The 27,671-nt window shown below is 41.8% G+C and overlaps 1 protein-coding gene across 2 annotated transcripts; it reads left to right on the top strand.

The window, feature by feature from the left end:
• Positions 1 to 1,067: 1,067 nt before the first annotated feature.
• On the top strand, positions 1,068 to 26,387 carry nkd2b (NKD inhibitor of WNT signaling pathway 2b). 2 transcript variants are annotated; one of them, XM_004541450.3, is made up of 10 exons: positions 1,068 to 1,332; positions 1,462 to 1,488; positions 1,607 to 1,698; positions 21,923 to 21,983; positions 22,474 to 22,601; positions 23,837 to 23,932; positions 24,273 to 24,414; positions 24,662 to 24,719; positions 24,824 to 24,945; positions 25,085 to 26,387. In XM_004541450.3, exons 1-10 carry the CDS (start codon positions 1,308 to 1,310, stop codon positions 25,699 to 25,701), a joined length of 1,368 nt encoding a protein of 455 aa, XP_004541507.2. In that variant the 5' UTR covers positions 1,068 to 1,307; the 3' UTR covers positions 25,702 to 26,387. The 2 variants fall into 2 exon arrangements, with proteins under 2 accessions (XP_004541507.2, XP_004541506.2); XM_004541449.3 differs by having other exon boundaries at positions 24,821 to 24,945.
• The last annotated feature ends 1,284 nt before the right edge of the window (positions 26,388 to 27,671 follow it).

Here is a 27,671-nt window from a genome sequence, read left to right as displayed (position 1 = left end):
AATCCAGAGCATCTGCAAGTAGTAAAATAGTCCAGCAATAATTGTGCTACAACAATTTTCTTCAAGGTTTTATAACCACAAGGCTATTTGGAGATAATTCACTTTTTTTATTCAGTTATTAACTGACCTCTGGTGTAAACAGAACTACAAATGACAGAATAATGAAAAGTATTTGCCATAAATATGAACCTACAAGAAATGAATTAGGGATAAAACATGAATGGAGTCAAAAGGAAGATGACACCAACAGAGGACATGGTTCAGCTTTCAACTGCTCATGAACTGCCAATAATTGTTTAACAGTCAAGAGAGACATAACCTGCAACCGGAAAAGGAATTGACTTTTCAAAGTAGAGGTAAAGGTGTGTTACAGCTGTACTAAGAGAACATAGGAAAAATGAAAAACTATCGAAAGGAGAAATTATACAAAATACAAAGTGTATGGAACGTGTTTCTTCGAAAGCAACTTTAAACTTTCCATTATCAAGATGACATTTTGAAATAACTCACAAGTTTTTTGTATTCAGTGGTGGAATAAATAGCATTTCCAATAAAAACATCATAGCATACTGTCTTAAATTAAAAAACAAAAACAAAACGTTTGGACACACACTGAGATTTGGTGTGATCTGTAGAGCTGTTTTGTCTGAATTAGGGAGCGGGTTCCGGGTGACTTGACCAGGATAATGGTGGTGGGTATTGGAGATAATTTCATTTTATTATGCCTATAAGAAATAAGAATACTCAACTCTTGTAAATAATAATCATTATAAATGATAACCAGTTATAGCAACAAAAAACAATAAACTAACACCAATCAATTAAAAGAAATACCACCAGCCTATCTAATATCAGAGTAGGCAACATTTCCATTTTAAAAACCTTATCACGCATACGTGTATACATGGTAGATCAAATCTATTTCAAACCGAGTTCAACTTGCACCAATGGTGTGTTTTATTTTGTAAAAGCCTGCACCAGAAGTGTCCCTCTCTTCTTCTGCAAGCTTGACGCCCCGCTCTGCCGTTTCTGTTGCGTTCAAGCAGTTTCACATCAGTTGAACGGGAGTAAAGCTGGAAGCCAGACTGCGAGCGCACCCTGAGCCGCTTACAGATCATTTTAGCGATTTTTATCAGATCATCTCATCGCTGACAAGCGACGCTTCAATGATAGCGCGATATATGTGCGCACCTTTGGATGAAGTTGGACTTTTCTTCTTTCTAAACTAAAAACAATGTGATCATGTAGAGTAAGAAGTGGCGGATTTCGGAGTACATTTACTGATCCAGGGAAGAGGGATTTAAAGAATGGGCAAACTTCAGTCAAAACACGGTAAGACAGCAAAATACATATATAAATAAATAAATAAAAAATAAAGCGAAATGACACAATTTGAATATTGTAGCCTAAAAAAAAACTAACTAGTGTCTCTTTTACATCCTCGTGCGTCGTGATCCGTAGCGTGCAAGCGCAGAGAGAACCCTGAAGGTGAGGATAAACGCACATCATTTTTGCGTAATGGTTTGTAAATGGTAACGGTCTAATAAACCGCAGGACTAGCCTGAGATTTGTACCTGCTAATCGCTGTGTATTCTCCGCGTCTCAGGAGACAGTTTTGTGGTGAACGCCTTCCTCCGGAGAGGGATGGAGGAATGTGAGAGGTACAGCGCGGCGGATCAAAAGCTGAAGAACATGCAGGTAATACTACACTTATTAATTATTTTCTTACTTTCTTCAAAACTAAGCTGATCTTCTATTGATTCAAATTTTAGGATGTGGATTGCGTGCACATTATATATGTTTGACAGTTTACACAAAATGCATTATTGTGGAGGGGCGAAAGCATGCCAGGTGTTTTTGTGTGTGCTTGAATTTGCTGATGGGATGAGTCTGTGAGGCACTTCAGAGCTGTTACATTTCTTTTCCCCCTGAAAGCTGATCTAAGAACTTCTTGACTTAAGTGGAGGCAAACTGTATTCACAGGCATGTGTGAAGACATGCTGATGTCTTCGCAGAGTTGTAGGTTGTTGTTCTTTCTGTCATGTCTGGCTCTGGCACAACACTGCAGCGGTTATTCCCTTGCCAACATTGCTGGATGGGTTATGACAGCCATGAGTGAAGCGGCTTGGCAAAGCAACTCAGACCCAAACACACACACACACACACACACACACACACACACACACACACACACACACACACACACACACACACACACACACACAGGCTGGTTGGAAAGGTAGTCAGTCATTTCTCAGACTGAGGGATATAAAGTTTGCTCTTGTGGCTGCTGGCATTGTGACTCGGGTTGTGTCTTTTTCTTCAGTGCCTCCTATTCTAGCGCGGCTCCCAGTGGGCAGCCCTCTGTGGCATAACATTACATCACTTCAATTAGCGTACCTTTTTGAGGGGTACTATGAGTCTCAGGCTCTCAGACAGAAACTGCAAGAAGTTCACACAGCGGCACAGACAATCTGTGAGGTAGGTGGCTGTAATAGTGGAAGAGTTATGGATTATATCAGGGCTATAAACCACCCACTCAAGGCAAATTAAAGAGAACTTTACTCTGCTTCAGAGGAGGCTGAGTTCCCACTCCCCTGAAGGAAAACCACCAAAGGCATAAGCTTGGCACTTATTAGTAGGTGGATCCCTCCCTCACTTCTATCAAAGTCATACCCCTGATTTATTTGTGCTATTAGCTGGTTGTATTAGTGGCTCAATCACACCACAAAACTGGATGGCTATTAGCATGTAACTAGCAAACCCTTTGCTTTTCATGCTTTCTTTGAAACTACCTCCATGTGGACTGAGAAGGTGGATAGATTCAAGCACAGTCATTGCATATAATGGTCTCGATGGGTCTTTGTGGTAAAATGTAATCTGGTAGTGGTTATTTTATGTCAGAAAGTGACTAAAAGAATCAATTTGCATAGTAGAATTTTTTGTTACTTATTAGTACTGGATAGTTTATATTTTTCTGTATGTTGTAGATGTAATTGTAAAACTAAATAAACATGTATGCTTATAAATCTAAAAAAAAAAGTGAACTGCAGAATACAGAATATAAACTACTAAATAAACCACAGTCAGGTATGAAAATTATACTAGATCATATATTGAGTTTCACCTCAGTATTGTATTCCAGATAGAGCATGCAACTGCCTGCTCATATTAAGTGGAAGCTCCATTCATGCTGCTAAAAAATGGGCCTAAACCAACTTTCCTGTAAAGATACGAAATGTCCCTGGAGACCCTTTTAATGCTTTATAATTTCCCCACCTACAAGACAGAGCTTCCTCAACGATAAAATTTATCTCTGCTATCAGACGCTCACACCATTTCCCTGTTTGATCCCACATTCTGCTAATTAATTCTTCGCTGGGATCGGATTACTCTGTCACATTTCCAGTTGTAATTATTGGATTATGGCTTCTTAGATGTCTGGAGTTTGGATTAAACAGGTCCGAGCAAACAGAAAAACAGCAATAATGATTTAATGTGTTTAGAAGTTGTTGGGAGTTTTTTTTTAGATTCATTGCAGACCCGTTTTTTTCCCCTCAGCTCAGTGTTTTTGCACATGACCCTCATGCCAGATAGAGGTTTCGTCACATGGTACTGGCTGATGAGCTGCAGAGACAGTTCAAAATTCCTTATGATTTCATATGGGAGAAGATTGGCTAAACACACGGCAGAGCTCTGACCATCCCCCTCCTCATTGTCAAACGGGGGAGTAGAATTCCTGAGTTGTCTGGCTGCGACTTCAAAGCACAGAACTGGGAGTTATAAAAGGGCTCTGATATCAGCGAAGGCTCCGAACCCTCACTCCTCTATCCCACCTCCCCTTTTCCCCGTCCTGGGGGATGGGCTGGGGGATAGTGTGCTACCAGAAAGAAAAAAACAAACAAACCAAAAACCCCATAACATGCATGTTCCCATCGTCAGTCTGTGTAAGTCTGAATTTCTTCAATAAAGCAGGATTTTATTTTTTTAATTTTTTTTTTTAACTCCGGCAAAGTGCGAATGCATCGCTGTGCTCCAGGAAGAGATAAAGGATCAAAGGATTTAAATCAATCAAATCAAATCAAATCAATTTAAATTTAAAGACCTGTTTAAATATTGATATCACTGCAAACCATGATTCATGATTGCAGCTGTACCGTTTCTTCAGTGTAATCCTATAGTCTCCTTGAAGTGCGGCATTAGGGGACAAAGAGAGAGCGATTCAGCGCAATGACTTTGCTCATCCTACAGTCAAGATACTGACACTTCTGTGCAGGTGTTCACGATGAGTTTTCTCTTTTGAAGCACCTCGTGTGATGTTTAATCATTACATGTGAGATCAACCTAGTGGAAAAGTTACCCACCCCACTACATAATAAATTACCCTAATCTGCGCTTGTTAAATATGTAAGCTACCTCCAAGCTCTGTGAAGCTTCCAGGAACACCAACACATCCACAGTTTCTCTCTCACACACACACTGTGCTTCACGTTGGAGCTTCAAACACTCATGTTTGAATGCCCAAATATTGACAGGCTAATTCAGCTTTTCAACACCACCTTTTGTCTCAAAACTTCCCATATCTGCGGCCTCCAAAGAAGGAGTGTGTCAACATCTTAAACTCCACAACAAAGAGCTTTATTATGCCACTTTGAAAGGTTAATAATATCACACTTGAAGTTAAAAAAAAGAAAAAGAGTCAGGAATTAGCTGGATGTAACGATGTGCCAAAAGCTGCAAGACACAAATTTATTTTGACTTACAAAGAGTTACATAGAGCTCACCCCTCAACAATAAATTAGGTTTAAGAGCGTAGTTCCCAAGCAGCTCACTAAACTAATTGTAAGCTAATGTTTTTTTAACATTCAATTCGGAATTCGTGAATAAGACTTTCCCCTTATATAACATACTCATTTGGTGATCCTGCTCAAAATGGATGTTTTCTTTGGGCAGTTTTGCCGCTGGGCATTTGGGTATATCTTCTAGTCGCCACGTTAATTTTGAGTTAGCAGTATTTGATTTGGATCCGAGGCCGGGATATCTGTGTAATCTTAAGACTATGACACTAAATAACACTTTATTTTTCAGCACACGGGGGCAAGTTTTTAAAAGGGCGATCACTTTTGCTTCGGCTGTGAGTATACTGGATACATTTGTGTGTGCAGCTCCTGAAGTCCTCGACTTCTTTCAAGAAATATTTTTGTCAGCAGCATCTCATGACTTTTTTATCTTTTGCTTTTCCGTCATCTAAGTCCACGAATGAAGAGGAAAACATCCTAGAATGAGGCACAAGCAGGGAACAATACATGGTGGAGAGGAGACAAAAAAGGTGTGCTTGTATTTGTGCTTTTGAAGAGACTTGAAGGCAGTTAGTTTGTGTTTTTTCCACCCCGTCTTTTTTTTTTCTTTCTTTTTCTTTTTCTTTTAAAAAAAATTGGCTTCACAAGAAGGCGAGCTGTGAGCCTTCATCTCTGAATGAAAAGCATGTGGCTGGCATCCAGAACAGCGGGGTCTTTCAGCACGGCCTCAGCAGACATCTGTTCCTGGTTTGTACAGCAAAAATCCTGGAGCAGGGAGAGGGGCTGTGGTGGGAAGGGGGGCAGGGAGGGAAGAGGAAAAGAGTACAAGGAGGAGGAATAGAGTTTACGGGTGTTGTTTTTTCTTAAGGGAGATATTTGATTGTTTTAAAGGTAGTGGGGGAAGGGGGGTAATTGAGAGCCTCATCTGCCTTCTTCACTGCTTTCTTTAGGGAGACAGAAGTGGACCATTGATCTTATCTTAGCTTGCTTCCCACATTAACTTGTAAAAGTGTTCAACGTGTAAATCAAGCTACTCTCTTGGTTTTTTCCTACACAGATTGCCATTTGCTCAGAACATTCACTCCTCTGTCAGTGTAAACATCATCACCTGCTTGGCTCTGACCCTTCTCACAAGTGCGACGTGCTTGTTTTAGACTTTCTTTCATATCTGAGCGCATAGGTGTGCACCCCCACGTGGCTTTGCCTGTGTGTCTGTATATTTGTGAGTGAATAAAAGGCTACAGAGTGGCATGCGTGGCCTGAGTCTAATGGAGAAAGACATTACAACACTGTTAGCAAATTGAATGTTTATTATTCTGACGATACTTGTCTGAAGTACTTGTTTGCTCTCTTTTACTGTAATTCTCTTGTGGCCAATGCTCATGAAAATAACTCTTTATTGCCATCAAAAGAAAAAAGAAACACACGCTACATACTGATTTACACGCTGTCAGCACAAACCAGAGCCAAATTAATCTTATTAGGGGATACTGGGACTAAAAATGAGCTATGGGCCCCTATAGATCCTTCCTGTCGGTTGTTTTAAAAACGCATTTTACTAAACAGATTTGGAGTCACAAAAAACTCCTTAATCTTGAAGGAATATTTGTGTAGATTTTATTGCGACGATAAATCAAACTCTCGTCTCTCTATGGACATGACTAACATTTATAAAGAGCTTTTCTAGTCTTGCTGACCATTCAAAACACTTAAGTCTCCAAGCCACATTTAACTATGTATTAATACAGGTTCTGCATTATTAGAATTCAAGCTCTTTATCTACTGCACATCCATGACCAATCTTGTTCGAACAATAAATTTATATTCAGCATTCAGCCTGCTTAACGTAAAGTCTTAAAACAGAAAAAAAAAAAAGTAGCCTGAATCCCTCCCTGCTGCTTCATGTATACTTCTCTGTTGAATATATATAGACTATGCAAGTGGCCAATGTCATTACCAGTATTTACACCTGTGCAGGCTGTCAGTGTGACATGTGGATAAATTTCAAGGGAAGTGCACGCAAGGTTATGGTGTAGATTACAACATTAGGGTTTAACACCTGAGTTATACTTCTATGGTGAATCTGTGTAGAGCCTACGAGGTAGCCACACCAAGCGTCCGATGTTGCCAGCACTTATGCTGCGTTCCCTTTACTTTGGAAGTCGGGTGACATCACTCCAAGTTGACTGCTTTCCAGTAGTAAAGTCGCAAGGAAAAGCAGGATTTGTTTTGCTCCTTGCAAGGTACAGTCATTCATCCATCACTGGCAATATAGCGCAATGCCTGTTTTATTGCATTGCTGCAGCAAGTTCATGGATAGAGCCTAACCACTTCTTTGTGTATGGCTTCTTTAGCGAGTCTCTCCAGAAGTAGCTGGAAACGCATAGGAGGAATCAAAGGTTACGACGTACCTACAGAGTACATTTAACATGGAATTATAAATCCCCTGCAAGACAACAAAATCATCCTATAGACCCTGCTGTGACCTCCCACACCACAACACTGTATGATGGGGAAAATCGTGGTTTGGTGGTGGTTGTGGTTTGGAAATCTGTGAGCAGCTATAGTCTGCCTTTCTGCCCGCAGAGAGCGTCTGCTGTCAGATGGGGGCAGTGTCAAAGACATGTGGTACAACCGGTCTGTGGGTTACTCTTGCTTGTACTGTTGTTAGACCCTCAGCCGGCTGTGGAGAAGAGTGAAGTTAAAACATACAAATAGCATCATCCATGTTGAGCATGGATGGATGGCTGGGTCTACTGCTTAGGTCAACTGTGCTAATTACAGGAGTTTACTCAGGGAACTCAGGGAACATGGTTTCCTTTTGCCTCTTTTCCACAAACAGCTATTCAACTCAGCTCTATTTGGTTTCCATTAGAACTGAGTACCACTTCAATGTGGGTGAGGTCATTATCGCACACACACACAGCCCAAAAGTCCCTTGACATACTTTTTATGCGACACAAGCACGACACAACAATGGACGATATCAAGCATACATGCTGCTAAACCAATGCTAAATGTCTGCACCTTGTTGCTGGACCACAGTGCTGGTTTGTGTGCAGCCGTTTCCCTCGTCGTCGGGTTTCAAAAATGACAGGTTTGATTCTTGTGAAGGAGTCACTCTTATGACTCATCCAGTGAGTCACACAGTGGCGTGCAGTCTGTTGATGTTGCATATTCAGCTCGACTCGGCTCAGTTGGAACCCTGGACAAGTAGCTACTAAAAAGGTACCTGGTACTGGGTACTGCCATCTAACAGTCAATCCAGAAAACCAAGCTGAGTCAAGTCTTTTCCACTCTGCTTTGTCTGTGTGCTGGCAAAACAAACTTCCCCTGTCTGCTGAGGAGAGGCAGGTGAAGTGAATATAACCTCACTTAAGTTGTTGTTACACTAATGTGAACATAGAATAGAAGCTTCTCACTATGTGTTAAGCTGTCTAAGACTGTCAAAAAACAGTCGGCTAAAGGTGCTTCATTTTGTAAGGTAGAGACCTAACAATAATACAGAGAAAACCCCAACAATTAGATGACCCCTTGTGTACAAGCACTTGACAACAGTGGGAAGAAAAAACTCCCTTTTAACAGGAAGATACCTCCAGCAGAATCAGGCACAAGGATCTGCGATCAGTTGGGCGTGAAGAAGACCGGAAAAAGGCAAAAAAAAAAAAGCCATCCACAAATATTTGCGATTTTTCTTAACCTAACAACTTGAATCTAGTTCAACATAAATAATTAAATAATATTCACATGAAATACTCATGTTTGTCTGGTAAGTCACCATGTTGTGATAATTAAGCTATTCAGCTATTGTATATGTTCTTTTTTCCACTCTTGTTGCTAAGAAACTGTCAGGGTTTCTGGGTCTTTGACCCAGTATTCTTAGTTCATGTTCACTGTTTATATTCTGTCTGCTTCACCTCCTGTTTTATTGTGTTAGCCTTGGTCCATGTGCATTATGTTCCGTCCTCTTCCCGTTTATCATTAGGTCATTATGTTCAGCTGTGTACTCACCAGGTTCTAATCTCTCATCACTCAGCCTGTGTATTTATGTCCCTCAGTTCAACCAGTCCAATGTCTTGTCATTGATGTTATTGTGATGTTGTTCTCGCCGCCGTTAGGTTGTCCTCTGTTCAGTTCCGTCAGGTCAGCCGGTCAGTTGTCAGTCAGTCTTTCATTCATCCATTCAGTCAGTCGTCCAGCCGGCCAGCCGTTTCCTACTTCTGTTCTGTTTGTTCACTCCGTTGACAATAAAACGCCAATCTTCACCTACCTGTGAGTCCAGCGTTTGGGTCCTCCTTCTTTCGTCCACGACCTCATCCTGACAGAAACAGTCATACTGAATGAGTAAGAGCAAACCTTTCAAATAGTGTAATCAAAATACCTAAATCAGCTTCCATAAGTACATAATAAATAGTTGTAAGCAGCTTTACCCACTGGTTATATTTGATGGCATCAAAAATAAGACAAAAGAAGTTACAATCATTTCGTTTTCTTCATTATTGGACTGTTTATCTTCACACTTTTGGACAGAAGCACTGTTGTGGTTAGTGAAATCTCAGCCACACCATCAGTGCTTTCTCTTCATTATATTAATGAGAGATTTACACAAATGGATTACAGTAATATCTCACCTTTCTGAAAGAAGCACAGGTTTTTCCTTCACACTCAATGAGCTAGAAATGCATGGTCACCGATGACAGCAGGGAGACCTCGCCTCCACTACATCATGGGTAGTGTGCTGGTGTCTGTTTGGGGCAGCCCTGGTGAGGGTTAATGCTGGTGGGTGTCTTTACCCCCGATCCCTGCCAGGGGAAAGAAAATACCTGAAGCTGGAATCCAGTGCTTAGCGCTGACATTTTTGGCAAAGGCTTCTGGATCCAAGTGTGTGTTTGATCTAGTGCTCTCCAAGCCAAGTAAAACACCGGGAGACTCAAAGGTTATTACATTTTAGTGTGTAAGGTATGTTTCCACATAAACCCCTGTTCTTTTCCAAGTGGACTTCATTTCGCAAGCCTTAAAGCAACCAGGGGAATATTATATTTTTTCAGTTATGGTTGCCCATAGTGTTATTGTATTCTGTCATTGTTAATTGATTGCATTGTTATAATTACATATTTAGCTAAATATAGTGCACAAGATACGTTTGGGGAGGATGTGAGAAGCTCCTGAATATGTGTTTAACTTAACAAAGGACACTCCAGATCTGCTACTCTTCAACATTTAGTTTTGTTTGAGGTTTTAAGACACAAAGGAAGTCTGAGGTTTTGGTTGTTTGCTTAAAGAAGACAGGAGATTACTCTTTAGGAAAGAAGTGTGTTATGTATTAAATTCAGCCAGTCGAAAATTGTCCTAATACATACATATCAAATGTAGAGATGACTTCTATGTTAGATAATCATAGAGGGAACTAAAATGGGCATCACAAGATACAGAGTTGTGGGAATATCAATGCATAAAAAAGGGGGGGAGGCATTTATACAAAGTATAGCTGAATAGTTTTGGGCTGATTAACACCTTTCATGATGCGATGCAGTGTACGCCTCCTTTTGTCTCTTGTTACCTTCAATTTCTGTGTTGCTCTTGTATAAACATCCTTCAGGGTCGCAGCTTAATGTGTCGAAACTTCATCCTTGCACCGCATTCATGAACCTGACACCCTGCTGGGTTTGAGGCTTCAGAGTGAAACACCACACACGCCACATACCCTGGCTTCCTGTAACCATCCAAAAAAACCAAAAAAGACCAAGAGTATGCTGGTGAGCTTATTCTTTATGCATAGATCAAGCACTGTAGTAATGCATCATGCTCAGTGTTACACATGCTACGTTGGGTAGTACCACGATTTTGTTTCACGTTCATTCAAATTTCAAGGTAACTTGAAGAAGGTGGAATTTATAGCAGAACTGTTCTCACTGATTAACAGATAACTATCCACCTTCCTGTCTTCAATTTGTACATAGGAATTACCAAATCCTTATTCTTTTTTTTTTCAAACACAGCCTAACCCAGACCCCCGAGGAGTCTTCCTCTCTCTCTGAGCTGAGCCTTCCCCTCTTTGGGACCCCAACCCTGCACATGTGTAGGTATCGCTATTACTCAGCTCATAAAATGCCACAGCCCCATCTGAAAGTGGTTAGCTGTTGAAACACACTAGCAGCTTCAAAGCTTGGATCCAGGCTCTGCAGACAGCACAGGCCTGGCCCTCCTTTTGCACAACGCATTCCTCTCCGATGGGGGATGGCTGCAAACGTGCTTTTGTTACCCAAACCTGCTCCCGTCATCAAAACCCTCAGTGAGTCCCCATTTAAAGGAAGTGGTTATTTTTGTCATTGGTGGTAATTTAATTTTGGGAAAAAACCCCAAAACAAAACATGAAAACAAAAAACTGCAGGATGATTCTGCTCATGTGTTCAGAAGAAATGAGAGCTCAGCAGTTCTCACAATATGCATTGGTTATATACCCGCACACCTTTTGTGCTCCTATATGTGACAGAACAGGTGGGAGAGGATGAAATGCTGCTGAAAGAGGCCTCTGTTCTTATTTCCTCTGAAGGCAGCCTTCTTTTCTTCCCCCACCCATTTTTTCCTGAGCCCGTCCACTTCAAAAGCTGACCTGAGCCCTGTGTGCCATGTAACATGTTTACCTAAAGGTTCATTTCAAATAAACAGCAGTTCTCCATGAGACGCCTGCCCCTCCTCACTGAGAGCTTTTCAGAGACACAATCTGCTCAAAGGAGGCAGATCTAAAAGAAAACACACTTTCTTAAATCTTGATATCATTTCACGATATTGCCGCTCATTGCCTTTTGTGTCTTACAGTTTTACAGAAGAGCTTACAAGTGTAGCAGAATGTGATGAGAAAATGTGTTCCTCAAAAAAGCCCAAATATAGTGAGTTATGTTGCAAAAGAATCTCAACAGGAGACTTTGAAATGCATGAAAACATCAGAAATATCACGTGCAGTTGCTCCGCAGGATCTTTCTTTATAACCAGCACTTAATTCTTCATGCTGATAGGGGCCCAACTGATCCTATCATTTCAAAAAATGCCACTGTATCAGAACACCTGAACTTTTACCCCCACTGTCACATGCTTGCAAGGCTTTTAGAGCTGCTCTATCCTGGTAGCGCCTCATTATCTCATAGCTTTTAAGGTGTTATTGCACATCAGCACCCTTCTGCTTTTTGAAGCATAAATCCCCTTTAAAGAACTTTTATCAGACTTTTAAGTGTCACACTTAGTGCTTCAAGTGGACTGCCTTCGGACTTGCTGCATGATAGAGAGCAAGACTCCATCGGGCTTGTAGCTTTATATCGGAGATAAGATAAGAATACACAAGGAAGCTAACACTAAGCTAAGTGCAGGCTCCTCCGCGGCCCTGTAGACCTTCTAATATTACGGCCATGAAAGCACCAGTTTTCGTGCACTCTGCAGCAAAAAAAGCTAAGCTGGAGATGGAGGTGGAGCTGAGCTAAGCTGCCCTCTGCACCATAGCTTTTTGATCTCTGCTTGCGCCATGGATGAATTACGTTTCAGAATTTCACACTGGGGAACAGTGTTTCAGAAACACAGCTAGTCTGTCAGGTCACTAAAGTGCACACATGGCAGCCTGAGTCCAAAAAGAAGACGTGCAGATGTTAAGTCTCGCTGATGGTGGTCTAAGAATCTGCACTTGGCATATTTCTGTGATGTGTTGCAAGTAAAAATTATAATTCATGGTTTGCACCACGAGGCTTTAATATTCTTGTCTTGTAGCTATGATTTCAAGAGCAATTCATCACATGCATACCCTAATATCCTTTTTTTTCTTTTTTTGACCAATTATTTTCTTTGAGAATAATTCAACAGAAATATGAATGAGCTTTGCATGATTTTGGTGCATCAGTAATTAGCCCATGTGCTACTTTCTCTTTTCAGTATCTCATCTGTTCCTCTTCAGCTTGCAACTTTCTACTTCTTTTTCAAAAGAGGTTGCGTCTCACGTGCCATAGCATCACAGCCAGTGACTTACTGGCAATTGTCCATTTCACATAGCCGGGCTTCCTTCACATCATCTCAAGATCATGGAGTCTCCTCTGCTTCCTGTGCCCAGCAGGAGTGTATTTTTAGGAATCCTCAGGAAAACATTTGGTTTTGACCCTGGGATGACCCCCTGTCCAGTTCCAGGCCTGTGAGGAACTTCACAGCTTGGATTTAAGCCTGTTCTTGCAGTGTCAAGAATTCTTGTGGTCTTTGAGACTGGCAATCGCTGCTGGCTGGAGGAGACAGCGGTACAGGACAGTCAGGGGGAGTTACACAACTGCAAAGAGAGAAAGGAGATAAAAGGGGTGCATCCACTATGAATAAGCTGCTGCTACTTTTGTCAGCATGTCAGATTAAGATACTGTATTTAGTGTCAAAAAGTGTACCACAGTCTGCAAAGCCAGGACGTTTTTGCAGAGAACAGGAGGGCCTCAAGCCTTAAATATCTCACAGTAAAGAGCACAGTACCAATTATGCAAATAAGTGGTGTCGCCTAGAACCTGAGGTTTGGCAAACGTGTCTGTAGAGTAGTTAGGTTAGATTATAGCAGATGGGTTTTTAGAGGCTCCGCCTTCTTCTTCCCTCATTTGTTGCGATTCTGTCTGTCTCTTACCTGCAAGCCGGAATCTCCCTGGAGTTTTGATGCACTGATAATACACTACAACAGACCTTCGTCTCTGTTTGCCTAATACGCCTTCCAAAATGATGTGTTAAGAATCGACTGGTCACGACTCCATAAGCTCTTCTTTTTGTAGTTACTCATATCCATCTGTACTTTTCTTTGTAAGTTACATTGAAAGACATCGGAATAAGTAACTGCTGGACTGGAAATTTTTGGTTTTGACCTTTAACCAGCTTCTGTTTGGTTGGAAGACCTATACAGGAAACCAGCAGACGGCTCATCTACCACACCACAAGCTTTTATAATAACAGCAGGAGAGCCACAACATCTTTTGTCACTGGCTGCTGTATTTGAGATTGACTGAAAAATAGTCAGCAAATCTGCACAGAACTCGAATGGTGTAGTGCCAAAAACTACAGGTGCCCGAGGTTTTTTTATTGCCCACTTTTAAGTGACTTTGAGTGTCAAGCGGGTACCAGTTAGGCTACTATATGTCTGCTAGACCTTCCCCTCCTAATTCAACTTAGTAAACTGGACCTCTTGACTGTGTTTGTGGTGTTGGTCCCTTTTGAAGCATTTTTAATTCAGTTAATCACATTTGTGCTGCAGTTTCTGTCATAGTACATACTGTGCTAAGTACATACCATGCAGTCTATGGAACACCATGGTCCATAATATATTCCATACTGGACCATATTATGGTAAGTGTTAGAAGTCTTCATTCCTGTGTCCAGCAAATTTCTGATCTAGCAACCTAACCCAGAGCTGATTCAATGTAGGCTAGTTTTGTATAACTAATTTTCTCCCTGCATAACAGTTTTTTGCAATTCGTGGACTAAACCAACATGTTACCGGAGTCCCATCTATGGCCATCTTCCTATTACAGTCTCTGTAACCAATCTGTAGATAATCAGTGATAAATAGCTGACAGACAAATGCACGGCTGAATAAAAGTAGAGATGAATGAACAGAAAAACAGTTGCAATAGCAGTCAAACGTTAAACATAAAAAGGCGATGGTCTAAACGGTAAAAGCACTGAGCATTACTAATTAATAAATAGTTAAAATACGTGATTAAAACTGTTGGATTAAAAACATTGTTCAAATACCTATAAACACTACATTCTATAAGAGTATCCACGTAACACTTATTTTGTAATCCATGAGATCATTTTTGAGAGCTGACGGGTGGTGATGAAGATGCACTTGAGCTTGACTGATACAGATGAGGGAGTGCGTCAGACGAAACAGGTTGAGAGACATGCTACATGTAAAGCAGTGTTGCTGCTCTTACCCACTGGTGTGCAGCTGTCCTTACCCAACATGATTTGTTTACATTTCTCAGTCACCCACAGGAGCATTGTAACGCCTGTAGCTCCACCAGCCTCCAGCCGCAGAGCCTCGCCCCTATGCACTGCTGGGTCTGGTTTTCAATGCTATGACTCAAATCTCTTGCAGCTTAGCAAAATGAGCAGCGAAAACAGTGTGTCGGTGGTTATCTCACAGGTGAGAGCTATTACAACTGACATCTCACTGCTAGACAGACAGCTGGAAACCTGACACAGTGTAGAGTACACAAAAAGCACTCTTACAGATGAGAGTGATTGTGTTGAGGTGTTTTTATTGCCCACTAGAAGCAGACAAGACGGAGACATGCTCACTTGTTCACTGTAACTGACAGACAACCAGTCTGAATTGCTGATGTACTAAACCCCTGGCTACATGAGATCATTGCAGCTGGTTTCAAGCTCAGCTGGACACTTGCATGGAGTAGCTACCTTTGGACCATAATGGTATTGGCGTCCCAGTTGCCTCACCCACAACCTGGCATTCTGAGATCCTCTGTGTTTTTTTAAAGGGCCTGTGGAATGTGGAACAAATCCTCTCAGCTTTATCGGCCTGGACGAGCTCCCCATTGGCCGAGCTTAAGAGCCAGGGGCCTGTGCAGGAGCTTACAGAATTTCACATGGAGGCCAGAAACACAGGAACATCCTGTTTGAGTCCTACGCTGACTTTGATATGCCGGTGCCTTGTGAACTCGCTTCCTTCTTGTTTTCTTGTTTGTCAGGCTGTGCGTATATGCTCAAAATATTGCTTGCTGTGTGTTCTCTGTCTAGTTTATGTGTGTTCTTAATATCTGGTGCTGCAAGGTAAAAGATGAATGATTCTTTTGATTGTTTTATTAAAAATCTCCCCACTTTAATATGAGAACTGGATCATCTTAAGGTCAGGGAAAATTTTTAACAAGAAGCACGATTAATTGGTCATGAAGAGTGCTCCAGCCCTGGATTTCATATGTTTAACACAGTAGGCGAAGCTGGTTTGAATATCTGTCCTCAACAAACAACAAAAGTCTTAATTACAGCAATGTGCAAAAGTCTTGAGCCACCCCTTATTTCTTTCCACTTTGCTTTTAAGGCACTGGACTTTCTTGTCATTTTTAAAGTTGTCTTGAGCAATAGTTCTGCATTCTTTCTGAAGATCTTTCAAAATTTTTCTGGCTTTAAATTGTCTGTTTTTGTTTTTGTGTTTTTACTTCTTTTTGGTCTAGTCCTTGTACCTGAGTATTTTGAGGGAAATATTTATGAATTTGTTTTTATGAAAAAGGCACCTATCTCAAGGGATGAACCAGTGTTGCGTCTACACATAGGCTTAGCAAAGAACCAGTTTTAAATTGAATTTTTAGGGACTTGCCTACTAGCAGCATGTTCTAGAAACATAAAATTTATTCTGAATTCCTTAATTTAATCTACAAAAGAAAAAAGCCCAAAATAAAAAAGCTCGGAAGACATAAGATAGGCAGACACAGACATAAGGTGATTTGCATGAACTATTAGCTGAAAACTTGGCATACCTCTGCATGGTGTGTAGCGTGTCTTCAAAATGTTTTAGGAACTTGGAAAGGTAGAGGACAAACAAGTATAAGACCCAAAAGCTAACTATAGCAGATTAACAATGTTTGAAAGTCATGTCATTTAACAATTGAAAAAAAAAATACCTGGCATGGGACCTGTGAGATGCCCTTCAGTTTATCCACCTACTGCTCACTGAAGCCTCATCAGAAATGGTCTCAGTAGAAGGGTGGGTGTCAAGAAGCCCCTTAAGAAGGGGAAACGGGGAGAAGAGGCTAAGATATGCCGAATCGCACAAGAACAATGGGTGTTATGGAGAGATGACTCCAAATGTAAAATTTGTGGTTCAGTCAGTCATACAACAGTGAGTGTCTACAGCCATCTGTAAAACACGGTGAAGGCTCTGGCATGGTTTTTGACTGTATTTCGATGAGTGGTGTTAAAGTGTAACTTATGAATATATAAAAGTATCATCAGATTTTGATTCACCATACAGTAACATCTAAAAAACATTTGATTGGGAAACAGCTTCATTTTTCAAGATGATTATGTCAAATATGTTGCCAGTCCAGTAAGAGCATACCTGGATAAAAAACACACAATATAACACTATCAGTCATGGATTGGCCTCCCCAAAGCCTGCACCTCAACATTTCTGAAACAATGTGGGATCATTTTGACTGAGGACAGAAGAAAAGACAGCCAACATCCAATGATGAGGATTAAATGTCCTTCAAGAAGCTGTAGAACTATTCCTGAAGACTCCTTAAATCTTTGGGAAAGCATTATGGTACAAACTTAATGTTCTGCTTGGTTTAAATGAATGAGTCTCCTAATTATTTAACAGTCCAAACGGGGGTAAAGACTTTACCCTTGGCCCAGACTTTAGACACAAAATATTTAAGTCTTTACTCACAAAACTACGAAGCAGCATTACTTGTGGCTGTTAAAAGAAGAAGATGGCAATGCAGAGTCTGTCGGTGTTGTAATGCAGAGTTCTGCTCTGAGGTTGCAGTGAGAATGTGTGCGCCACATTATGTTTTCTCTGATCAATTACATGAACAGTGTCGTGATCTACTATGAATACTATTTAGTACATTCGCCTAACCCAGATCTGTAAGACTGATCGAGTCACTGGTATGAAGCACATGGTTTCCAAGTCCCTACAGTAGCTGCCTGTGTGACAGCTGAGAGAAGGGCACTCCATTACATCAGTCTCCTATCAAAGCTCACTTTAATGAAAGCAAGCTGATTACAGCGCTGGTGACAGATGCAGGGTGGCCAGCCAATGATGCTAATCTTTGTTTATGCCATCCACCAGGTCACAATCAAAGCGAGAGAAAGATCAGCGGTGGGGTGAGGAGGGGAGAGTTTAAGAGATAGTATATCCTGATTGAAGGGGAGTGGGTGACTTTCAGTGGTTTACATGTTGCTGTTACATAGACATGCAAGCATGCTCATCTCTCACCACAGCTGTTGTTATAGTAGGACAGACGAGGCTTCGCCCCAGCGATTCATGTTGTGCCAAGGGAGAGGTTCTGCCTCCTGTTTGACCTCGGAGAGCATCCCGCTACCATGAAACTGCCATATCTGTGCCCGGGCTAGTCCAGATGACAGGATGGCATTCTGCTCTGATCTCATTTCCATCCAGAGAAAGACGTGTCAGGGCACGCTGATAGATAATTAGTAGACAAAGGCAAATTTTAGCCGTCTGGTAACTGAAACTTGATGAGATGGTGTTTTCATTTCAAACTTAGAACAAACAGTTGTTTTTGGCTCGTTTATGATAGCACGCAAAAATACTGCGGTCCTGAAGATAATTATCGTGCAGGCTGAAATTAGTATAAACAATGCTAACTGTGGTAAAATGCTTCTGTTGACTGTGAGCAGCATAATGTCACTGACTTTGATTAAAACCAGAGGTCAGATAAACAAAAAAGAAAATGACCCTTTTGTTCCAGCCATCAAAAAAGTAACACACTTATTTTTCTTTTACTGTCCTGCGAGGCAGGGAGTTGTGCAACTGATCTTTTGTCTTTTAACTCCCGTTATTGTAGGAACACCCCCCCCCCACACTTTTTACTCTGCCTCTCTTCAGTAAAACCGCTCACATCTGGTTTTGAGTCAAGGCCAGGTTGGTTTCTTCAGGAATGGAGGGCTTTTATTTCTCAATGGCCCCACACTCCTCTAGTTTCATCCTCCGGTATGCATAAGAAAATCCACTTTGTTTACAAGCTGGTGCTCCCGTCTTTATGTTGATTCTACTCGGTCCACATTTTCATTAGCAGAGAACCCAGCAGTCATCTCCAATTAATAGCAGGAATGTTGGCTGGCTGATGGCTATGAAGCCTTTCTGTGTCAGTTCGAGGTGACTTTGTGTTTCCACAAACTGTGAATGTCATAGAGAACTTTTATTCCAATTATATTTTCATATTTAAAAAAAAAAAAAAAAAAAAAGCAATCTGGAGGATTTCAGAAAACCACACAACTTCAAAAATACACGAGGAAACAGACTGTATCATGTTTTGTATTTTTCCATATGTTTATACTTGGATACACATGCAGACATCAGATCGAGTTTCCATGTAGAATACCCAGAGGAGAGAGGAACTGAGTAAAAAAAAATCATGTTAGCCTCGTGTTTTTTAAGACACAGTTTTCAAAAGCAGTTGTGCATCATATGGTTTAAAGAATTGACTAAAAGAAGTGTGTGCACTTATATTTAGGGGGTGAGCTAGAGGGAGTGATGTGAGAACAAAGATGTGCACTGTTTTCCAGTGGGAGGATGGGTGGTAGGCAGGCTGCAAGAGAGAGAGAGGGAGTGAGAGAGAGGGGCTGCTGGGGGATGTCTGATGTCACCTGGTAGGGAGCTATGAAAGCATCCCCTGGTTACCCTATCCCACATAAAAGTCTGGCAGTAGGCTGAGGCTTTAGGGAAGCTTGGCAGAACTGCTGCATTAAACAGGAACAAACATCACACACCTTTCTTTCTGTCTCTTATGTCAAGGTGTCTGGGAGACAGAATCTGTTTACATGGAACACTGTCGCTGCTTTTTTTCCAATGCATTTTTTAAAGAAAACTGAGATCTGATACCTTATCATTTCCCTGTCATTCCTGTTGAAGTGCCTGTTCTGCACATGCAGCCTTGGCTTTTTTTAGTATTTTTTTTCCTCCATACCCAATGCGACACACTTCAAGGATTTCAGGTGTACACCACTGGTAGAAAAATGAGGAACACTTTGCTCCAAAATGCTAACAGATTTCCGCAGGCCGCAGAGCAGTTTGTGATCTGATAGTGAAAGAATGAGAGCTGCTAGATGCCAGAAAGCAGTTAATTACACATGTGGTGGGCAGATTCGAGCCCGACACTGTGGGCGATGGGGATAGAGATGCCATGTGTTTGGACGTTAAACTGCAGACTGCGGTCGGCCCCAGCCTGCTCTCTCATTAGCTCCCCCCATAGATGTAATGAACATGGTGGTGGTGGTAGTCGGGGGAGCCATGTGCTCAACACAAGCCCCGCTGGTTCCCTCATTTTGCACTCAGCGAGATGCGTCCCAATATGTGATTTTTAATTAAAGACCAGCTGGTTGATTAATTTAGTTTCATTGGATTTAAGGCTGAATCATTTGGAGGTGCTCATACCTTGCTTCGCACCCTCATGGGGATGAGGATGGGAGGAATCGGTGGTTGTCTTTGATTTTCCCCTGAGCTGCAGAACAGTGTCTCTGTGTGAACTCCCTCTTGGCCTTCATTATGGGACTGAGCACAGAGAGGAGAGATAAAAGCATCCAGTGCAGAGAGGAAACAACAACTTGGCTGCAGAAACCACAAAAGATGGAAACTGCTTTGTTTTTTGTCTATGGATACATATACGCTTTGTTTCCAGTGTGCGCTTTTGATGATTAAAGAGCCCTTCTTGTTTGGTGCCCAGGGATTGTATCAGTTGTCTCCACCTCTCAAAGAAGCCTTCCAGAGCCTCTAAAAACCCACCTCCGTCCCTCCCCCAGAGCTCCCAGATACTGGAGTAAGCAACAGATAGGCACTATCTCCCAAACTACTTCCTCCTTTACCTCGACGCTTATCTGCTTTCTCGCTTCTCTTATCTTTGTCTCTCTTGTTCACCTTCCTCCTCTCTTCTCCTTTGCGCCCGCTTTCCTCTTTCTTTCTTTCTTTCTTTCTTTCTTTCTTTCTTTCTTTCTTTCTTTCTTTCTTTCTTTCTTTCTTTCTCCTCACCTCCTGCCTCCCTTTCTTCCCCCACCCCGAGGCTCGACTCCTATTCTTTTTGCTGTTTTTTCTCAGTGTCTCCTGTGGCCAATTTGCAAGGGGTATCCAAGCCTTGACCCTGAGACTCAATGGGCTCCCCCTTTAGCGGTGAAGGTCAGCACCAGATTACAGGCTGGAGGTATCATGCTCTGAAGTGAGGAATAATCATAGGCTTGGAGATTGTTAAATAGAACCACAGGCCCTGGTGCTGTGATTACTCTCAGAAAGGGGAAGGGGAAGGGAGAGGAAAGGGTGGGGGGGCTCATTCACCTAAACGCATGCAGATGTTCAGACTCCCGCTCGAGCCTCAGTTGAGCTGAAGGTACATGGAGTTCTTTTGTTTTCTAGCATCTATCTGTTTTTTATTTGCCTCATTTCAGTGGGCCTCCTTGATTCAATCTGGTGTGATTTTATTTCAAAGTGTGTGTGGAGCAGCTTAGAGTACTGAGAATGACGTAAATAAGATGAATCATTTGTTGTTTAAATACTTGTGGTTTAGGGCCTGTGCTGCACTTAATTTTCATTGTTTCCACAATCCAATTGCAATTAAAGATTAGCTGTGTGTGTGTGTGTGTGTGTGTGTGTGTGTGTGTGTGTGTGTGTGTGTGTGTGTGTGTGTGTGTGTGTGTGTGTGTGTGTGTGTGTGTGCATGGAGACCCTGCTGCCTTTGCCTCAGTGTGCCTGAACATATATAGGATGCTTATGAATGCATTGTGGTTCTGTTTAATGCAGGATATTTTTCACCCCCTCCTTTCCCCTGCTTTTGTTTTATGGCTATAGAGTTGTGCATTTAATCAGTCCCATCCTATCTGCACGGAAATTTCCATCTGGTAATTATTCTCCATTCAAAATAACTGTTGCTGAGACCTCACTGTGAAGTTTGTTTTACATAAACCAAACGTCTCTGAGCCGAGTCGCAAGTGAGAAATACGACAGACTCAGAGCTGCCATCAAATGCTTCTTGGTGGGTGTCGCGTCAAGCAGGATGAGAATAAACAGGTTGGCTGAGAGAGAGCTCAGATGATGAAGTGCATCATGGTGAGGTTTTTTTGTCTTTTTTTGATGGATGTGAGGGATCTGTTTGAAGGGCTTGAAGGAATCTTGAAAGCTTGGCTGTGGCTGGGCCTGCTGTGTCCCAGACAGTGAAACACAATAAGCGTGCAGATGTTCAAAGTGTTTGGCTGCGCTGGAGCCTCCAGCCCTCTCCCGTTCATCTGAGTAGGAAATGCTTTAGCTGGAACTGTTTGTTTCTCTGTGTCTGTGGTCTGAACTGTAGATTCACTTACATCTCTCTCTCCCTCCTCCTCTTCGTCCTCCTCCTCTCCCTCTCTCTCTCTTCTAATTTGTTTCCTTGTCACAGGAGTTTCCAAATGGTGAGCTGAAGGAAGGACAGTTCACAGATCAACACTGTCCCCTAGAGGGTAAGTGGAGAAGGATGTGCTTCAATTGATTTGGCTTGTGGTCAAACTACAAGTTTTCCACAAGATTTCTTTGGATGTGATTTTTTGCAAAACGTGCAGTGAGCTGGGTTTTAATGGCTTTGATTAAAGCATACCAAGCTACGTGGACTAAGCACAGCACCACTACAAAATAAACATCTGTAATAAAACTAGTAAGAATAAGCCTTGTATCACGTGCAGATCTTAAAAGCTTTCCTTAATTACATCTGGAACAGTTAACAGCCATCAATTAGAGCGCAGATCTTTGGCTTCATTTCGTAGGTTAAGGCAAATGCATAGCATAAAAGAAACACTATTTTCCTTGGAATGAAAAAGCAGTCGTGCTTAGACACCTTGTAGCCAGACAAAAAGAATAAAGGCTTGTGAGGGTTCCCGATTAAAGAGGATGTTTGAAATGAAATTAAATCAGTGTGTTTGTGTCTAACTGAAATGTGTCCTCTTGTGTTAACAGTGGTTCTGCCTCCAGAGAAGGCTGAGGGCTGTGAAAGCTACCTGCAGTACCTGCACTCAGAAGAAGGCGAGAGGGAGACACTTAGAGACGCAACCAAAGCTTCGGGGAAGAAGCGTATCAGCCTGAATGTAAGCACAATTATTTCTGGGGACACAATAACATGACATAACTGCAGGAGAAGCGCCAAGCTAACAGTAAAGGCTAACAGCAAGCATGTATCTATAGTATTATATGAATCATGTGATTAAAACACATAATACTTTGCATCTTTTTCTCCCACACAACATCGATGAATCCTCTGCAAGCCTTTGAATATTTCGGTTTCTGTGACTTCTCCAGCTGGCCCGTCACATTATTGTGTCCCCAGAAAAACCCGTGTTGTGTTTTGTGTGCTTTTGCAGCATTTGCTGGTGTTTTCCTAAGTTGCAGTCCGCTTGACCTCTCAAGACCACCGTACTTACCACACTTCAACCACGTAATGTGATTACGTTTACAAATACACAACAGTTCAGATGTTTATCACAAAGTATGTGCGCAGGAGTGGGTTAGTGTACGGACATAACTGGGATAACTTTGACTGACATTGGGTTTAATGAGAGCAGGACTGTGGCGTTCCAGCCTAAGCCACGTACAGCTTCAGACACCATTTTAAACGAGTGCGTATAACACTGAGTCAGTGTTGCCTCATATGACACTTTTTTTTCCCCCCGGTTAGAAATAAAAAGCCATATGCTAAGATCCAAAAGCTATTTAAACATCTACTGCAGGCAGTAAATGGATGCTGCCGCAGCATGCCTTCTCTATGTGGGCAGAAGATCTGTCTGTAGGTTTACACCACTCCAGACCATATCCTGATTGAATTTAGGGACCAATAAATATATTGTAATGTTTAGACCTGCATGTTTTAAAGAACTGCTTGGATTTGCCCTTTGGTGATCACCACTGGTTACGTGAGCCGAGGTTATTTCATGAAACCATAAAGAGCTTTGTCTCTCCCTGAGGTCTCATCTCTTGTAAATGCACGTGCTCATTCACACTGTGTCAGCTCTCCATCTCCACTGCTGCAGGCTCTATTCTCCAGATGTTTATTTTTCCATTCATGAACATGTTACCTGATACTTCTGACTTCAAGTTGGTTAAGAAAAAGTGGTAACTCCGAAAGGTGGCCACACTTATTTTTGACTCATCTGTAGAAAGTTGAAGGACTTACTGACCACAGTGATTAATGCTGCTGTGTTTTCTCTTTGGCACACTGCAGACATGCAGTAGTGAGCATGCAGTGCTCTTACTGTGCTTAGGATTGGTAAAAACATGGAGATTAAAGCCAACCAACTGCTAAAAATTTAAATGTTTGTATTCTCAGGATTTGGAGTGTGATGTTTCTGTGGAGGATGACAACCGCCAGGAGTGGATCTTCACTCTTTATGACTTTGACAACAGTGGAAAAGTTACTAAAGAGGTATGTGACAACATAGCGACACTTACTGATGAGCATACCTCTAAATATATTTATTCATTTATTGGCAACTAATTTTATATCAATAAACATGTTCATCCGCGAGTGCTGGTACTTTGTTTTGGTTTCATATTTTATAAATTCCAAGCACCTTATACGTGTTTTGAGATTCAGAGTTGAGATCACTGCTACTTCGCATCATGTTACCTTTGTGTTGTGCTTGTCTGAGCCTTCTACATGTGTCATGTGTCTTCTTACTATTCATAGTCTGTCCTTTTACACGTTATTCTGTCAGACGACAGCACTAGAAACTGTATTAAAAGTGTTTTATCTGTCACTGTAGGACATGTCGAGTTTGATGCACACCATCTATGATGTGGTGGATGCCTCTGTGAATCAGTCCTGTCATAACAAGAGCAAGACTCTGCGTGTCAAACTGACTGTCACTCCAGAGCCCAGAAGCCACAGAAGAGAAACGGGGGCAGGTAGATGGCACCAGCATTATAACTTAGATTATCGTTGTAACAATACTCTTAATTATATCATTACGATTATCATTATTAGAATTATTTTCTGCAACAGAAGCAACAAATGTGGCCAGTGTTTCACGTGTAACCATACAAAAACTTACAGCGCCTGGCTTATGATTTATACATAGCAGCTTACAGATATGGCAAATCTATGGGAAAGATAGTTTTCCCTTGTCTGAACTATTGATCTCTCCCTCATCAGAGCGCTGTCACCAAGAGGAGGGTCGTTCAGCCGACAAGAGGCTATCGTCCTACATCAGGTCAGCACTTGTTTTAAAACCTTTCCTGTGTACACTGTGTTGACTCGACTTGAGAGTTAGCTATTTATTTCTTAACGCACCCACATGCTTATTTACAACAGTAGAGGGCAGAGTAATGAGCCACCAGCCACTGAGGGTCAACATTACTGTGTGGATGAGAACACAGAGAGGAGGAATCACTACCTTGACCTGGCTGGTATAGAGAACTACACCTCCAGATTTGAAGGTAAATGTCTTTTCTGTTCTGTTTTCGTGCAGCCTTCTCGTTTGCAAGTTGAGGGAAGAGAAATAAAATTGTAATTTTATTTACAGGAGCTTTAATTTAGCTGTTCTACACTAATTTCTGTCTCCGCCCTGTCTGTCAGGAACCACCCCTGTCTTTCCTCCACAGGAGGCTCATGCTCGCACCTCCCAGAGCCGCTCGCGCTCCCAGGAACCAGAAGTCCAAGTTGCGCACCAGCGCCGCTCACAGGTCATCAGTGATAGCTACAATCCTACCGAGTCTCGAAGCAAAGGTGCACAGTTCGTCAAGTCCCCTAAAGGAACCTCCAAGGGTAGCGGAGGCAACAATGGGGGAAGCGGAAGTGGTAAAGCCACTAAATGTCATGGCCACCACCCTCCTCTGCAGACGGTGCTCCACAGCGGCAGCGCAGCAGCTCATGGAGGTCAGGATGTCTACCACTTGCCACACCAAGCCCAAAGCTCCGGCCACCACCAGCATCCTTTGCAATACAGCCACAGTAAACGCCTGAGGGCCAAAGGCCGTGAGGCGCTATCCCCATCCAAAACCCCTCTGCCAAGTCAGTCCCACCCCCAGCAGCCACCCCCAGTGCCCTCTGTACTGCCAGGCCTGGAGAGAGAGCAGGTGTCTGTCCCTCCTGGAAGCCCTGGCTTTGTGGTTCCTGTGGTCCAGCGCCATGAGCACCACCATCATCACGAACACCACCACCATCACCACTACCACCATTACCACCAGACATGACCGCTTTCAGCGTGCAGTGGCTGAAACTGTACAGGACCAACCACAGCCAACCACACCAGTCACAAGGACTAAATGTCATCCCATGGGAGGGTCTCACTCTTCTGCCCAGGATCTTTTAATTTCCTTCCTGAAAGCTAAACAGTTAAATCCCGAGATTCGATGTACCAGGGGAGCATGTGGCTTGGTGACAGATAATGCTGCACCACAAGGATGATATCGTGTGCCACACTGTGAGTGTTATTTGTAGATTTTCTGCCGGGAAGGTACCAGTATAAAAGAGGATGACTTTTGATGTAACAGCCCTCCTTTCCTGAAGCTGTTGATTATACTTCATGGAAGCTATTTGTCAGAATTGTTGTATTGTTCTGTGCGAGACCTTTCCAAAACATGGATCTCAGGTGTAAAGGTGCTGCTGCTCTCAAGCTTTTCAGAGGGTTATTTCCTCTCGGAGGCCTGCTGTGGACCGAGGGGGTTTCCTTTTTGGGGGGGAGGGGGGATATGAAATCACCACTGCCAGTTTTAATGCAAAAATATCTTGGTATATGTATAAAAAATATATATATATGTAAACACATTTTACTGTATAATTATTATACTCTATATGCATATTTCATCATGGGTATAATTATGCATATATGTATTTTGTCTTTTATATATTTTAATAAACGTTATATAGTTCATTTATATTATTGCAGGGAACGTCTGTTTATTTATCCTTGTAACTGCTGCAAGTGTGGACAGAAAGAGGAAAAACACTTTTTTTATTTTAAATTTAAACCATTTAAACCAAGGATGTCAAAGATAAGGCCCGGGGACTGGATTCAGTCTGCCAAAGACTCTAATCCAGCTCTCTGGACAGCTTGGAAAATTCCAAAATGTGGAAAAGGGTTTAAGTTCCTCACTTTTAATTGTATTTTCATAAGTTTTACAGCTTTTCCTACTGATAAAGATCTCCCCTTGGCCATTCATATTACACCAAACTAATTAATTAATAAATAAACAACTAAATGATATAAAAAGTTCTGATTTTTCACTATCTACTATAGAAATTTCTGTCCTTCATGTAGAAAGACTGCTTGTTACAACTGCTGGACCAGATAGGTTCATTAAAAAGAGAAAGAAGGGGGAAAAAAGTCAAACTGAGACGTTGAACGGTTGAAAGTGCACTTCTTTTTCTTATATTAAGAAATCTCTGGGATTAAATGTTGAGTTAAACTTCACACTGACAGAAAAGGGACTTTCACTGGTCTGGCCCACATAACATATGAATTTGAGATCCCTGATTTAAACCAGCCATGCTCATTATTATTACAAGAAATGATTTAGTAGGAAATTTAATAGAAATTATTGGAAATACTTTAGTAATCTGACTAATTGAAGTAATTTAGTCAAGGAAAAAATCAATGTCCTATATTGTGTGTGGGTTTTGTGTTAAGTATCACAAGAATATTGAAGCGTGGCTTTAAAAAACAGCATACAAGTCACCCAGTCCATTAGATGTCATAAAAGTCTTAACTATATACGGGCATTATATTTATTAAGATCCTTCACAATGTAAACTGAAATAAGTTAACTAGATGTTCATACGGGGCTCCTTATTTTATTAAGTATCTGTGCTCTAATGATGCACATTCCCCCAACCATGCCTTCATGATCAAACTGTTACTAGCCCATTACCCCACTAATAACCTGGGGCTTTCAAGCTGCATACTAATCTGTTTTTAATCAATCTGCCAGCCACTAGGTGGCAATAATTCGTCATATACAAGTGATATGGTACACCTTGCTACCAGCGGGTTAGACCCCTTTTTGCCTTCAGAAAACTCGTGGCATAGACTCAACAAGGTGCTTGAAACATTCCTTCGAGATTTTGGTCCACAGTGACAGGTAGCATCACACGGTTGCAGCTGATTTGTCAGCTGCTGATACCTGATGCAAATCATCCACTCAATCACATCCCAAAGGACTGA

Source organism: Maylandia zebra, linkage group LG11, assembly GCF_041146795.1.
Source record: "Maylandia zebra isolate NMK-2024a linkage group LG11, Mzebra_GT3a, whole genome shotgun sequence".
Classification (NCBI taxonomy): Eukaryota; Metazoa; Chordata; class Actinopteri; order Cichliformes; family Cichlidae; genus Maylandia; species Maylandia zebra.
The sequence above is the reverse complement of the archived record's forward strand: the minus strand, read 5'-3'. Positions and strand labels throughout refer to the sequence as shown.

Coding starts and splice junctions, on each gene's coding strand:
- nkd2b (XM_004541449.3), top strand. CDS start 1,308: ATGGGCAAACTTCAGTCAAAACACG. Junction 1,333..1,461: donor CAAACTTCAGTCAAAACACG/GTAAGACAGCAA, acceptor CGTGATCCGTAG/CGTGCAAGCGCAGAGAGAAC. Junction 24,946..25,084: donor CTACACCTCCAGATTTGAAG/GTAAATGTCTTT, acceptor CCTGTCTGTCAG/GAACCACCCCTGTCTTTCCT.